Raw genomic sequence first — 14,850 nt, 5'->3', positions numbered from 1 at the left:
CTTTTTGTTCCTGTTGAGAGAGTTTGAAAAGAGATTTTTTTTTTTTTCATCTATAGCTCTAAACCTTTTAGACTGTGCCATGTTTGGCATTAAACCTGGCACACTGAACTTACAAAATGTGGCACTCACTTCTGCTCTGTACACAGCGCATTTCAATATTACTCTCTCATTCAACTGCCAGATGGTCATGAATAAATATAACACAATTTGAGCTCCTAACAAATAACACTCTTTAAAACATGGAGATATAAAGCCATACATAACATTTAAAACTTAGCAGTAAGAAGTCATCTATGCGTTGCTGCAATATCTAATTCATACGGTTCCCAATACAAGCATCTAACTGCCCATGTCCTGTATAAAGAAAAAAGTTACCTTTATATACTTGTTGATGGACAAGCTTATTAAATCAGATATGAGACTTCCACAGTGTGTTTTAAACAAACTGATACTGGTTAAATTCTCTCCAGTTGGATTTGTGAAATGGTTAGCATATACAACTTGTCCTAAAACACAAAAGAAAATTAGACCTATTTAGTCCTGCGTTTGGCTGTAGGAATACAAGACAAGATTTTTTTTTTTTCTAATCTGTACTGTATATATGTTAGAATTGGTTTGTTGAGCCGTATGTAACTTTAATTTACAAACTCATTTGGGAAAGTTCATCCATTCTAAATTCAAGCTAGACACTTCATTATTACACTGAAGTCTGGTATTATTCTGGTTGACTGTAAAATAGTTTGGCACATTACAGCCTTTTATTGGCACAGTTTTTGCAGTAGAATAAAGATTTATTTATCTGCAAGTTCCTCTTTGTCACATGCCAGTGCGCATGTTCTGAAATCATGACATGTTTTGCAGATATGCAAGTTGATGACAAACAATTCTGGAGAGGTCTAACACTTTCCTTTGGATGTGTTGATGTAAAAAGCTGGCATGATCATATTCCAGCTTGAGCATTTGTAGACATTAACACAGATAAAATGATAAAGTTAAGAGGCTGTAAGATCTTATCAATAGCACAGCTCCCTTGACATCAGTGGAACAGAAGATACGTAGAACAAGCCTGTATTTTATTCTTGGAAATGCAGAGTGAAGCCCTGAACCCACCATCCTGCCATTGGCCTCAGCAGTGTAAAGTTTCCACTCAGCATACTTTACAGAACGAAATGAGAACCTAAGAAATTCTACAAGGTGCATAAGAATACAAGACAAGATAATACATGCAGAGATACTACTGTCTTGACTAGTAAGTGTTGTTAAAAAGCACAAGCTTTCTCTTACGAAAATGGACTACTGCATTATTACTCAGAACTTTATCTAGAAATAAATACAGAATTCTGGACAACAAATTGCCCCCAACAGTTTTCCCATCCTTTCTCCAAAAGCCTCCCAAAAAGGAAAACAGGTTATCCCACAACAGATCATAAAAGACACTTAGAATTATAGAACAGCCAACCCACACATTATCCAGTAACAGAGACATGCAGAAACAACAAAGATGCATTAATATGAGCAAGGCTGTGTTGTGACAGTGCTAAGAGCAGGCAAAAGCTAATTCAAGTGTTCAGATTCAGTAGCAGTTACTTGGGCTAAACATACAGTGCATTCTTTCTAGACCTCAATGTTACTCTAACTGTTGCAATTCCTATATGGAACTTACATTGATATTTCATACAACTGGGCAGTGGAGAAGGTTTAGTTCTAGTGACACAATGATTACAGAAGAAAGTACATTTTTATGATTTATTTTGCTAGCATGGACATGAACAACAGACATAATTCTCACAAAGCAAATAAAGTTCTCTTCTGTATTTTAACAATTCTTCTTCAGCAAACTGAACTACTTTGAAGTTGGGTTATTCAATTGCATTCTATGACCTTTTTTATCTAGCTTCTATGAACAGCTTACTCTTATCAATATACTTTTTGCCCTTTAAAAAAAAAAAGAAAGAAGTATTGCCTTGCCCTTTTCTTCCCGTACTTTTACTGAGGCTTCTTCCTTTGCCTAGTATTTTCTTAATGTCCCATATGGTTAACAATGCAAATTCTCTGTTCTGAGATTCTTTGTTCTGGTCCATCCTTGGACACTTTTCCTACATTGTTTCCATAAAATTGCTGTTCACTGTTATGCATTCTGGATCTCTGCAAATGCATTTTTATTTGCAACGTCAAAAAGTGTATTGTTATTATTTACTGTGTTGTAAGCATCAGTTGAGAACAAGCTTCATAACCCTGGTCAAGTTTTGATAGAAAAAATCCCTAATAATATTTAATTTAAATTTGAACTACATGAAGATTCACAGAGAATCTGTTTTCATCATGTTGGAGTTTATCTAATTAAATACAGCTACGCTTAAACACTACCAAAAGTAGTAAATGATTCTGGACAAATTAAGATGAGAAATCTAGGTAAGTCATATGTACAAGAATACATTCAAGAAAAAAACAGCATACTTACTCATCATTTTTTCACCTAGTACATGAAGAAGTTCCAGTACTAGCCAATTAATATCCAAGTGGAGGTGCAGTAAATGCCACGATGGGGGAAAGACCTGTCATTAGAAATACACACATTTATTTATTTTTAACATTTTTTTAGCTCATTCTGGCTACTGTACTAAGAACATGAAGATAGGCATATATTTTGCCTGCAATAAACATTATGGATATCCATGATGAAACACACCGTAACATACAAACGTGCCATTCAGTTACAGGGAAAAAAAAAAAGAAAACAAACAAATAACCTTCATGACAATTAATTCTGTCTGTAGAGGATGTTCATGAAGTCTTTAATTTAATCTAAACTACAATTTAAACACAGTGTCTTGATTCAAGCCTGACAGTTTATAACACTCTTAGTTATCCTCTCCTTTCCAGAAAAGTATCAGGTAGCACAAACTGCTGAAGTAAAGCATGCTTTTAAAGTAATTCCAAAATTTCAATATTGTCTTCCTTAAAATTTACTTGAAATTACTATTTCTTTCATCAGCTCAACAGTGGCCCTACTGACAAGCTAAACAAACAGAAAGATTAAAAATGCTGCTTCTCAGCGATCATTCCTCTCCAGATATTAGTTTTTGCAAGCCGAGACTGAAATTCCTTTTTTCTTTCTAAAAGATTTGAAAGCACTATTTATTATATGTATGCACAAAACAATGGTGTGTACTTCACCAAACTAGTGTTTAATGGTGCAGCGCCTACTTCCATATCTGCACTTTTCTTCTTTATATGCGTGATCTTTTCCTATTTTGAGTGAGATTTCAGAATGTATTTCTAAAAAAGTGCCCCTCCTACCGGGAAGCTCAGAAATTTTAAAACATTAGCAAGGACAAACACTGAGGAATTTTTTAAACATGCTGCGCTAATTCAAGCCTACTTATCTACCTGTAATTGGTATTACCATTTGCATAGTGCAGGAAGAATTCCAAGAGTTCTAAAACATTAAAATAAATAGATAAATAAAAACAACAACAGAAAATCCAGAGCTCATTAGTTGTGTTTGTCAAGCATGGGATGGCACTTAGTCAATAAGGGGGAAAAAAAAATCCCAAAATATAAAGTGTAACTTCAATTTCACCCTGAAGAAAGATTAATTCTTATTCAGCCAAAATTTATCAAGTTGAATATGTACTGTTACACAAAAAAAATTTAAAATTACAAAAGACATCAACCTTTGCCTGATGTTGAATAGTAAATGCTACCAGGACACTACTAGGGAGTTCACAAAGGTGACCAATGTGCATAGTCAAATCATGAAGCTCTTCCACCAACATTGATGGTAACTGCGTTTCTACAGATGCTTCTTCGTATGGATGAAGCGTTCCATCATTTTCCGCTTTAGGGGGTTCCAGATACCTGAACACACATACAAAGACACACAGTCAGAAAACATATAAGAAGCAGCTACACAAAGCTCAGTGCATAAGTTAGAAAATTGAGTGCAAGTCTCACCTGAAGATGAAAACCTTCACATAATGCAAAAACTCAATACATTGATGCCTGATGCTCTCTGCTTCAGAGTGCAAGTTTGCAGCTTGACCTGAAGTAAAAGAGATGAACACCTTAAAGCAGATGTGCCCACGCTGTGACTCACGTAACATATGCATTCTCCACAGTAATTAAACCAGACCACTGGAAAGACATCCTCTTTTCTGAGGACCACTTGGGAGGTAGCTGGTGGCAAACACCCACTTCTAAAAGTCATCTTGCCAGAGGGATCCATTCTTTACCTCACCATCTCAGGTGCATAGCCAGATACAAAGAGAAAAGAAGGTATCCAGTCCCTCAGGAAAGGTGGAAGAGGCAAGCAACCAGTGCTAGAAGAAATCATTCAAGCCCTACTGCCCTGCTCCCTGTCTGCTTCCAAGACACCTTCAGAAAAGGCATGTGTGAAACAATTTCTCAGCACCCTTTTCTCTTGGGGGACATAGGCAGGTGGACTAATTCGGAAACATGTAACTTCACCTCCTAGGAAACATCACATTGTTGCACAGTGCCTTAAGACGTGTAATGCTAAGAGCTGTCCATTCCCAATCCCGTACCCTGCCTTTCACTTGCAGCTCTGTATCCTCCCATAGAATCATAAAATTGCCTAGGTTGGAAGGGACCTTTCAGATAGTCTAGTCCAACCATCAACCTAACTCTGACAAAAGCCATCACTAATCTAAACTATACCTCCTCTCCTTTGCTCTCTGAAGCTGTTGTTTCTCATGGTGTTTCCCTTCTTATCTTGCACCTGCAAGCTCAAACACCATCAATAACCGCAGAGATTCATTGGAAGCTACTGCCAGTGGTGTGAGAATCACTCCTTATTTATTCCTATACTTTGTCTTGTAGCTTTCAGCTTTTATTAGGGAAAGATGGAACTTAGTGCATAACAAAGCAGATAGTCATTTAAATACCCAATAACTACTGCCCAAGAATATATATACACAAATGCTTAGCAACCAGTCAGCCTGCAACAGCTGTACCTGATTAAGCACATGCCACTCATTAAGAGCATCATAAATGGGAAAAGCAAACGAGGAGTTTGAGCAGGCCCCAATCAAAGTGTGTTGCGCTAGAGGAGATGTGTGGCAAGAACTCTGTCACCTACTGCACGGGACTGCATGTCCAGGGAATGGCAGTCGCCTTGCCCCACTGGGGAGTCTTCTCTTTCCTTTTCTTGCTCTTTCTCTCCCTTTGATTTCCCCCAAGCCTTCCAGGTAACTTTGAAGTTCACGTATGACACTTGTTACGGACCCCACAAATAAAGTTTCGTGCATGTAAGCCTATCTCAGTACCTTTTGAGCAACAATACTCACTGAGTAAAGCAAATCAAATGGTACAAGTACCATAAAATTCCAGTGTACAGTCTACCCCCACCACATAAGAAGCCATAGGATCTGCTATGGTAATGAACCATAGGTTTAGAGGCTCAAATCACTGTGTTCTAAATGAATTATTTATAGGTATTACTGCTGCTTTGTAGCAATTACAAATATTTTATCATAAGTTCTTGGAAGTTCTGTTTAAGCAAAATTTTATATTATACTATTTCACTACATTATCTTTTGCATCCTGTCATAAATCATTGATCAATGAAGTAAGTGGAACAAAATAGGAACAGCAGTGTTAAGAACAGACCAGGCATTTTCAAAAAAAAAAAAAAAGAGCATAAGAAAATATTTTACATGTCTTCCATGCTACAAAGTTCTCAGTACAAAGCCTTCAAAGCTCATTAAGACTGACAGGAAATTAAATGTATGATATTGATATCCATATAAACACATACAGACAACAGAGATTTACTGAGCTAAAACTCTAACGAGAGGTTTTAAACAGTGGCAATAGTGCATTTATTTAAGACATCAATAATACCTAACATCATACTGCCTGATCATTTTAAATATTTTAATCCTCACTACACTCCTCTACTGCTAGCCTGCTTGCATCAAGCAGGAGCTAAGTCATGGCTATATCAGTGACTTGCTCTGCAAGTCACAAAGAAAGCCTAGTGCAAAACATAAAATTCAGCAGGTTTTTATTTTTCTAGCTTATTTGACAAGAGGAAGAACAGGATACAAAGACGAGAACAAAGCAGGTGCTTAAATTTAAGGGAAAAAGAACTACAGAACAGTTTATTGGTGTCCAGCTATTATATAAAAGTTCATTTTTAATTTAAAATATGGCTATTTCCACTTATGTATTAACTGTCAACAAAATTAGACTTTTAAGATACAATCAACATGAAAAAAGCCTGATGACAAATTCATACCAATGATTTAAATGGCAGAGCATGACAATATCAAACCGAAATAATAAAATATTCACTTGTACTCTTAGAACACTAACAATTCGTCTGTAATGAGAAGATACTACAGCTAGTTTATTTCTGAGTAATTACTGAACTTCTCAACTTTGCTAAGTAATTCAGCCTTCAAACTTACAATAAGCCCAAGGCTGCAATAATAATCCTTCAGAAACATACTGCTTCTCATGCCTTAGTATTTAATTGAAACAAAGCATTTTGTAGTGATCTCATTTTATTGATCCTGCAGCAAAGATAAATTAAGTTTCTAAATAACTCTAAACTAAGTGAATATAACTAGCTTGTTTAAATGTAACCCAAGAGAACATTGAAAAAAGTCCCAACCGCTACCTTTGTAACTAAAATAGTCATTGGGAATTTTGATGCAACTTTCCATTTTTAGTTTAAAAAGTTACAAGGTAGTTCGACCTTAGGAGTGACATTTTAGCTCAAGTCAAATTAATGCGAAATTCCCCACTGAGCTCAGAATTGCCCTGTGCACCTACTAGACAGGCAGATCTGGCTCCAAACTGACAACATTTCCACTATCTATTTTCACACTACCTTACATCACTTGGTTGCCTATATTTGTACCCTTACTGCAGGTTTATGCTGGTTATATGCTGTTCTGTCGTACATTCCGTGAGCCCTTGGTCAAGAGTCAAAGCACAAGTGTGATCTGTGATAATATACTTCTATAATGAAAAGGTAGTCAAACACCTATCTCCATGTCAAATTAAATGTGTTAAACTTACCAAAATCTGATGAACTCATTTGTACTAGGTTTTCCAGTCTGTATATCTGTTGCCTAATTAAAGGAATACAAAAGTTTATGGTATTTATATAGGTAAAAGTTGTTTAACTACATTTTAGTTAGGCCTAAATAGAACAGAGAGAGGTGAGAGCTGTTCCTTGCTTTGTATTTCTGAAAAAGCTTACAGAAACGTAACTTAGGAAAGAGTATTAGCAGAAAGCAACAGACACATCCAAGTGCCAAAGGATGACAATGGATAGAATTTTTGCTTGTTTTTAAAACATTAAAATACAGTAACAACAAATACAAAATTAGCTAAATATCATGGGAAGATAAAAAACAATCACAAGCACAAAAACCCTGAAAGCCTTTCTTTGTAAGTGGTCTTTCCATAAGTGTAACTCAGCTTCATATCTGACCACAGAATAAACCTGAAAGTCAGTCCTTGTGGCATACATTCAGTATACACTAAATTAATTCATTTGTGAATGAGCACTAGTAAATTCTGTCAGCAGCTTTTCCTGCTTAGGGTGGTCTGCTGCTTAACTTGACCATAAAAGATAAACAGAAACAAATATAGTAGAGTAAGAGGAGAAAGTATCTCTAAAAAAGTTAAAACTCAGTTAAGTTTGGGGGAGGGGAGAGCACTTCTAAAGAAGTTGCTAACTGCAAATGAAAATTAAAAAAAGCTGTAACATAGGTAAGTACTCAGCCATGTTCTGCAACAACTGTTATTTTCAAATGGTCTCAAGTATAGTCTCCACAGAGATAACATGGTGCTAAACTGAATACATGAAAAGCGCAACTGTGTAAGACAGACTTTTGAAAGAAAATGCTGCATAAATTGAGGAAGGAGCTCTCTGCCTCATTTCTTATACAGTCAAAGCAGCAACTACCAAAAGATTCAAAAACAGGATACTTGGATCCAACCCAGATCAAATGTTCTTATGAAAATAATAAATAAATTGAAAACTAGGAAGTGCCTACTAGGATCCAAAACCCCTGGTTGTAACCTGCATATTAAAGGGCAGGCACACATTAAAATTATCTCCCTTAGCTCTTCCTTCCTTGGATAAAATCCTGTCAGCTACCCAAGATCACCTTCAGCCATTTAGATGGGTTGTGGGTTTTGTTTTGTTTTGAAATCAAGGATGAATTTCTGCATTAACTTCTCAAGCATTTCAATCATGTAGAAAGGAAGGAAGTCTAAAACAGGAGGGCTTCATGAGAGGGGGCTGTTGAGGCTGAAGGTTAGATGGTGTCAGAAAGGAGCCACATAGGAAAAAGATAAGAGACTCTCCACTGAATTGACAAAAGATAGAATACAGTGGGCTGATAAAATAAAAGCACAAACTATGCATGAGAATCATAAAGATATCATCAATTAAATAAGTAATTTCAATTTGTACCTCAAAGATCGATCCTCATGGTTGTTAATCATTAAATCATTTAACTTGCAAATAAATATTCTAACAGTTAAGCCAGTACTTCTGTTTATTAATCAAAGATATATTGTCTTAACATAGACATTTAAATAGTTACACAGCTCTTACTCACTTTCGCTCACACATCTTCAGTCACGTAAAAAAAAAAAGTCACAGGTAAGAGTTCTTTTTGCTGTGCAATTAATGTTTTTAACTTGCAGTTCTGATGTACAATATTATTAATGACAATATTGAAAATACTAAATAACAATCTATAACATTTACAGACACATTAAAAAGATTAGGTTTCTGTAAGCATGCATGTAAACATAGATATTATCTGTACTTTATAAATTGAACTATTTACAGGTACCTTGTCCTCAGGAATCATTATAACTTGTACTTAACACATATGATTTCTACAATGGAAAACGGAGTTTTCCTACTTTCAGTTGTCAACCGGTCTATAAATGAAAGCATTCCATTTTATGACTGAACATATGAACTGAAAGAGAGAATATCTTTGCAGAGGGACTTGTCACACCAAAAGACAGCTTAGCAACCAAACTTTCACAGCCAAGAGTTAGATGAAATCCATTATTCCTACCAGTTCAGTAGGTTTTAAAACATGTATAGCTTGAATAACTTAATAACCACAATAAAATATATTATGCCTTATGTTCATTTCTATTACAATTACAGAGCAGTTCATATTACAGAAAAAAAAAATATTTAATTCAAGAGATCAACTATATCACTGCCTCACTGCCCAGTGATTTTATGTTAATAAACAGATCAGACTAATGCTGGAAGGGGTACACTGCTTCTTTTAACTAAGTTATCCTACGATCTCCTTCATTATAAGATTCTTTTTATTTACTTATTTATTTTTTTAATCACAGTGAATACAAAGCTTGCATCAAACAAGCAAAGCTAAATAATACTGGTTTTAATATAGGTCCGGTCATCTATGCCACCGTGTTTTGATAAGCCAGACCCTATTAATGTTGTTTCACATCATGCCCTTGGTCATACCCTAAAGGGATGGAAGAATCTACTACAATCAAAGGAATGATGGAATATACCACATGTATTTGTGGAATCATAGAAAAGCTCCTCTCCCATCCACTCTCTGTATGTGCCGTACATCCTGAGGATTATCAGTAGCAAAGAGGATTATCGGTGATCTGTGTATTTGCATTGACCAGATTAAACATCTACATTGAATTAGTCAAACAGTGAGTAACTGTATCTGAAGAGATTGCTGAAGCTATCCTAATCCAAACAATTGAAGAAAGTGCTGCATCCAGCATTTACAGTATTTGATTTTTAACCTCCACTTTTCTTTATGCAGAAAAAAAGGATTTAAAATCTTTAAAAGACAACTTTAATTATATTGGTAGCACAATCTCATTCACCGAAATCTTATATAGTTTACTCATTTATTCTGAAGCTAGAGCCTTCTAAATTAATCACAAGACTGTTGTAATAACTATACTTACCAATTTTTATCTGGTGATGGCTAAGATACGCACCACACTGCTTAGAAACTTATTATTAAGTCCCACAATATTAAAAATCTGGGACACAAAATATACTTCTTCCCATAATTGTGTCTTGCCCATCACTTACTGGAGCGTTAGACAGACAGCGTAATCTTTTTGGTTGCACTGCATAGCCCACAATCTTTTATGATTTTACTATCAAAAACTTGAAAAGGTTGTTACATCCTTAAGGTGAGTATGATTACAGAAGTGCATTAATTATAAAATACACTAACGTGATCATACCTAAATAATCCAAAGAGAAGTCCACAGGATTCAACTAATGCTGTTTCAGTAACCCACTGAAAGCCGAACATTTCCACTACATCATCTTCATAGTCATTTGGAGAAGGATCTAGTCTCAGCAAAACCCTGTAAAATAGAGCCAGCAATATTCATACATTCCCCAGTAATAAACCTATAGAATACAATATCTACATCTGGCTTATGTATCACTTATACTTTATCAATATATAAGTAACGTATACTATAGATAGGAAGGTGTAGCAGTGCTCTCAAAAGACAGACTGTTACACCTTTTATAGCAATGTAATATATAGTACATAAAATATGACAACTCTTAGCTTCAAGAGCAGAAAAACACGATATAGTCACAGGGCACAGTATATTTTAGAAACACATAAAAATTAATAAGCTACTACCTTGAAGCATCTTCATCCTTATAAAAAGGCTGAGACATAACATACAGACTGTCCTTAGCAGAAAGGGCTGCTACATTAGATAACGTGCTTCACTGTAAGTGTATGTATGGAATCTGTCTCAATGTACACTATAGGCCTAATAAATAATGCTAGGACATAGATTTATAGACATTTAATAATATTTATACAGAACACACTGATAAAAACACATTAATAAAAGCACACTTTTAGGTAGGTGAACTGATGAGAGTCACAAAATGTGACTTCATTATGATAACTTAAACTAACACTAGGCCATGACTACCCCTTGCTCTGGCTAAAGGAAAAAAAAATAAAAACAGAATTACCATTTTACTCAAAGGGGAGAAACTTAGACATCTGTATAGATTGTTAAAACATTACTAATTGTGCAAATATAGAAATATTTCACTAATGTGCTTTCCAGAAAATCCCAAGACTACCATATAATAACAACAAAGACATCAAAACAAATTATTTCATAATTTTCCTACTGACTTTCATAAAATAATTCAGCATAGATGAAGCTGAATTCACTAAGATGCAAGAAATATTTCTATTCTTAAAAGTTAAAAAATGTACTGTTTTTATTATATTCATATTCCTCTTGAACTGCACTATTCAGTTCTCAGAGGCAAAAAGACCATCTGTTGAATAATTGGCCCAATCTCCCACAACACCTGTAGTTCACTTGGTAACTGCCTAAACATTGGTCTGGTTTGAAGCCTTTAGCAATTAAATCCAGTTACTCCTGTTCTAGATAATGAAGACAGAAGAGTCCCTCACATACAGCCTTTTCCAAGAATTTACAATCCAAGTAGACAAGGTGAATAAAGGACAGGAGAACAGTATTATCCTGACTGTAGTGATCTGGGAAACCTGTCTACATACAAGGTCCTGAGTGAGTTTTCACATGAAATTGTTTCTGTCATGAAATGCCTCTTTGTCAGTGTGGAAATTCATTACTGATCTGTTCATGCAGACGCAGCTCTCTCAGTCCTCTATTTGACAACAATTTGAATGAATGTGCTCTGATCCAACAATAAAAAAAGATAAATAAGGTAGGGAATGGCAGAGGTACAGTGGAATACCCTTTAAGGCTTTACAGAAAAAGCTGTGGAAATGAAGGTTATAAAACCCCAAAGTAACAACACAAAATATGAGGCTTAGCAGAAGAAACCCACAGTAAGAAAATTTTCAAGTTCAAAGGCATAGAGAAAGTACTGGGAAAAACGGACAGAAAGATTATGTTTTTGTAGGAAAAACAAGACAACCCGTGAAGGACCAGCAAATGGCACACAAAACTAAGCTGGATCACAGGCAGTGAAGAAGATATTAACTAAACCAAAGTGACATTTTAGAATCTCACATAAAATACTTGCTTATTATGCATGTGACTTATGAACCTTAAATCCAGAATGCACGCAGAGGTAGAGCTTTAAGAAGGATGGTGTTAAAGCTACAAAGGACAGTCCCAGCGATCTGGGGAAGCTGGGCAGTGCAGGTTTGTTTCTATCACGTGGAAAAGAGAGAAAGAGCTGGCATTGAATAAAGCATATGACTGGAAAAAGCAGTGTTGCAGCCTCCTCAGAAATTTAAGGGGGTCTCAGACGCCTAGCAGGCCTGTAATAGGTCCTTTACAATATCTTAAAGTTCACAAAGCTAGGAACTGTACCTAGTACACCTTTCGAAGCAGTCTATCAACACAATTGCCCTTCCTGCTTTCATATACCACCAAGTTGATCTCAGGATCATAAGAGCTGAAGAACAGATTTGGAAACCTTGTCGGCATTTAGAAGCACCAAACACCAGTGAAAAGACCATCTTAGAAGGGTAAGGTATTTGCAACTCAAAAAAACACCCATACCTCTTAAGAGACCCACTTGCTAAATATGACTCTGCAGAGAAGCTTCTCCCTCCATTTTGGTTGTCAAAAGCACAGGAAAAACAAGGCGGCTTTGAATTCTCATTCTCCACTTCTATTGCCATCTCCAAGCTTTCAGTGAGAAACAGGGGTGTGGAGGAACCCTCAAAGTCATCGTCCATTGCTTCCACCTGATTCAAAAAAAGAAATAGATAAATTAAAAAACACTCATAGTGTTTCTTCAAATAATTTTCTCATTGTTACAACTCCCCACAATCTCCTTCAGCTTAAGTGAGGACACAGATCTGACTAACCATAACATCAAACTTTGTGCAGCTCCATCTTCCTCCATCACAACCTGTTCAGGGATTCACCTCAGTGAAAAGCTAACCCTAAAAAAACCAAAATAGGTTCATTTTCTTCTGGCTTAGCTCTCTAAATTGATTAGTCATGAGGTTTGAGTAGCACGAGGGTAAATTAAGAGGAGGGAATGCATTACAAGGCATGGGGAAGCTACTTTCAGCAGCACTTCATTTTACAGCCAGAATAGCTATGCTATGAAAACACATCATGCATTGCAGGCTCCCAGTTGTCCATGACTTTAAGGCAATATTACAGCTCAAGTTCTTTCTAAGAGGCAGGAAATACACCCCCATATGATAATTACGGAACCCTGAAATGCTAAAGTTTTAAGGCCCAGAAAATGATTCTGACATAGCTCAAGTTGGAAGTTTCTATTAAAAAAGTCTGACTTCTCGGCAATCTGAAAAAAGAGAAGCAAAAGGGTAAGGAAGATCATGTCCAAAAGAAGTTCACAGTATAGTTAAGACTAGTGAATTAATATTTTATACAACATACTGCAAGACTAGAACTAGGCAACAGGTGCCACAGAATTCTACAGTAATACGCAAACAATGTAATTAAAATTATTAACTCTAATTTAAGTTTTAAGCTTCATTGCTGGCAGTTTTTTACACCATTCTTGCAGAAACCAGTTTACGCTGTGGCTAGAGGTTGGTAATACAGAGGCATGACAGGAAAAAAAAAAAAAGCAAAAAAAAAAAGAGAGAAGTTTCTCTCGTACTTTTCCTCCTTCATTCAGATTCCTGCGATGCAGTCGGCCACGCAGCAGAAGCCATGCAACTCTTAAGTGGAAAGATGACTTCAGTGCTTCAGCTTACAGCAGGACCCTGCGTATAGGTGTGTTAGCACAGCTGGCAAGGCAGAAATAAGCAGCTAAAGGGCATGCCCTAAGTCAGCAGAGTTTCTAAGGGAAGTCTGATCACTTTGGGGTATCAAAATCGCCCCGCACGACAGAAAACACTGGGGGGAAAAAAAGCACAAAAAAGGCAGCTCTTCATGGTCGCAGCCCCCATCACTTCTGTACTTGCCCATCACATCCCTCACCCAGGGGCACCAATTCCTGACTTCTTTAAGCACCGCCACCGCGGCCGGCCGGCCGTGCTGCACAACGACTTCTCCGGCGGCCGGGGAAGGCCCACCGGGCAGCACAGCCGCCGGGGAGCCGCCATGGACACGACTCCCCCACCCGTAACGCCCAGCGCCGCTCTCCTCTCCCGGGCCGGGGGGATTCGCCAGCCCCAGTTGGCCGCGACGGGACAAACCTGGGACGGGACAGGGGGATGTGGGTAGGGAGGGCGGCCCAGTACCTGCGCGCCTGCGGAGGCGCCGCTTCCTTTCCGCGGCCAGACGCTTTTCCGTAGGTCCCGCGCCCCAGCGCCAGCCCCATACTGCGCAAGCGCCGCGGCGCCCATTGGCCGCCGGCCGCTCCTCCTTCCCTCGCCGCCCGCCTCTCCTCTACCCTGGGAGCTGGGGAGGGGCCGCCCGCCCGCTCCCTTCCGCTCTCCCCACCGCCCTCCCTACGCCCGCCTCAGGGCGGAGCGTCGCGGGCGCCCGGGGTCGTCGCCCGCCAGGCGGTTGCCGCCGGGCGGGTGGCGGTCGGTCCGTCCGTCCGCCTCACCCTGCTGGTGCGCGACCCTGCGGCCCCCTGGGCCTCTGCCCGCCGCCTGTAGGGGCCGCTCTAGGCGCGGCTGGTCCCCGACACGGCCCGCAGGCCCCGCCGCGCTCCCCTCAGCGTGGACTCCTGCCCGCCTCCGGCTTCTGCCCCTCGTTCCTCTCAGCCGTGCCGTGGACACGTTTCCCAGTGCCTGTTCGTTCCCAATGTACTTCTTCCTAATGTACTTCTTCCTCGCCCGCTTGTCATTTAGGTGGAGGTTCCTGGTAGTCACTCTCCCCCGGCTTCCCCCAGCCCATGGGACTCCAGCAGCT

General features: G+C 38.4%; 1 protein-coding gene across 2 annotated transcripts in view; it reads right to left on the bottom strand.

The window, feature by feature from the left end:
- Positions 1-14,340, bottom strand: part of MMS22L (MMS22 like, DNA repair protein) — a 97,813-nt gene extending 83,473 nt beyond the window's left edge. Inside the window, exons 1-8 of one of the 2 annotated variants that reach the window (XM_054197048.1) lie at positions 14,232-14,340; positions 12,565-12,752; positions 10,264-10,389; positions 7,051-7,103; positions 3,958-4,045; positions 3,678-3,861; positions 2,462-2,555; positions 376-506 (exon numbers count right to left, since the gene is read on the bottom strand). In XM_054197048.1, coding sequence (XP_054053023.1) covers positions 376-506; positions 2,462-2,555; positions 3,678-3,861; positions 3,958-4,045; positions 7,051-7,103; positions 10,264-10,389; positions 12,565-12,752; positions 14,232-14,336 — 969 coding nt within the window. In that variant the 5' untranslated portion in view covers positions 14,337-14,340. Of the gene's footprint in view, positions 1-375; positions 507-2,461; positions 2,556-3,677; positions 3,862-3,957; positions 4,046-7,050; positions 7,104-10,263; positions 10,390-12,564; positions 12,753-14,186 lie in introns of both variants that reach the window. The other variant, XM_054197050.1, reaches the window with a different exon arrangement.
- Positions 14,341-14,850: the final 510 nt, after the last annotated feature.

Source organism: Rissa tridactyla, chromosome 3 (genome assembly GCF_028500815.1).
Source record: "Rissa tridactyla isolate bRisTri1 chromosome 3, bRisTri1.patW.cur.20221130, whole genome shotgun sequence".
NCBI classification, from domain to species: domain Eukaryota; kingdom Metazoa; phylum Chordata; class Aves; order Charadriiformes; family Laridae; genus Rissa; species Rissa tridactyla.
Note: the sequence above shows the minus strand (reverse complement) of the source record. Positions and strands in the feature narration are given on the sequence as shown.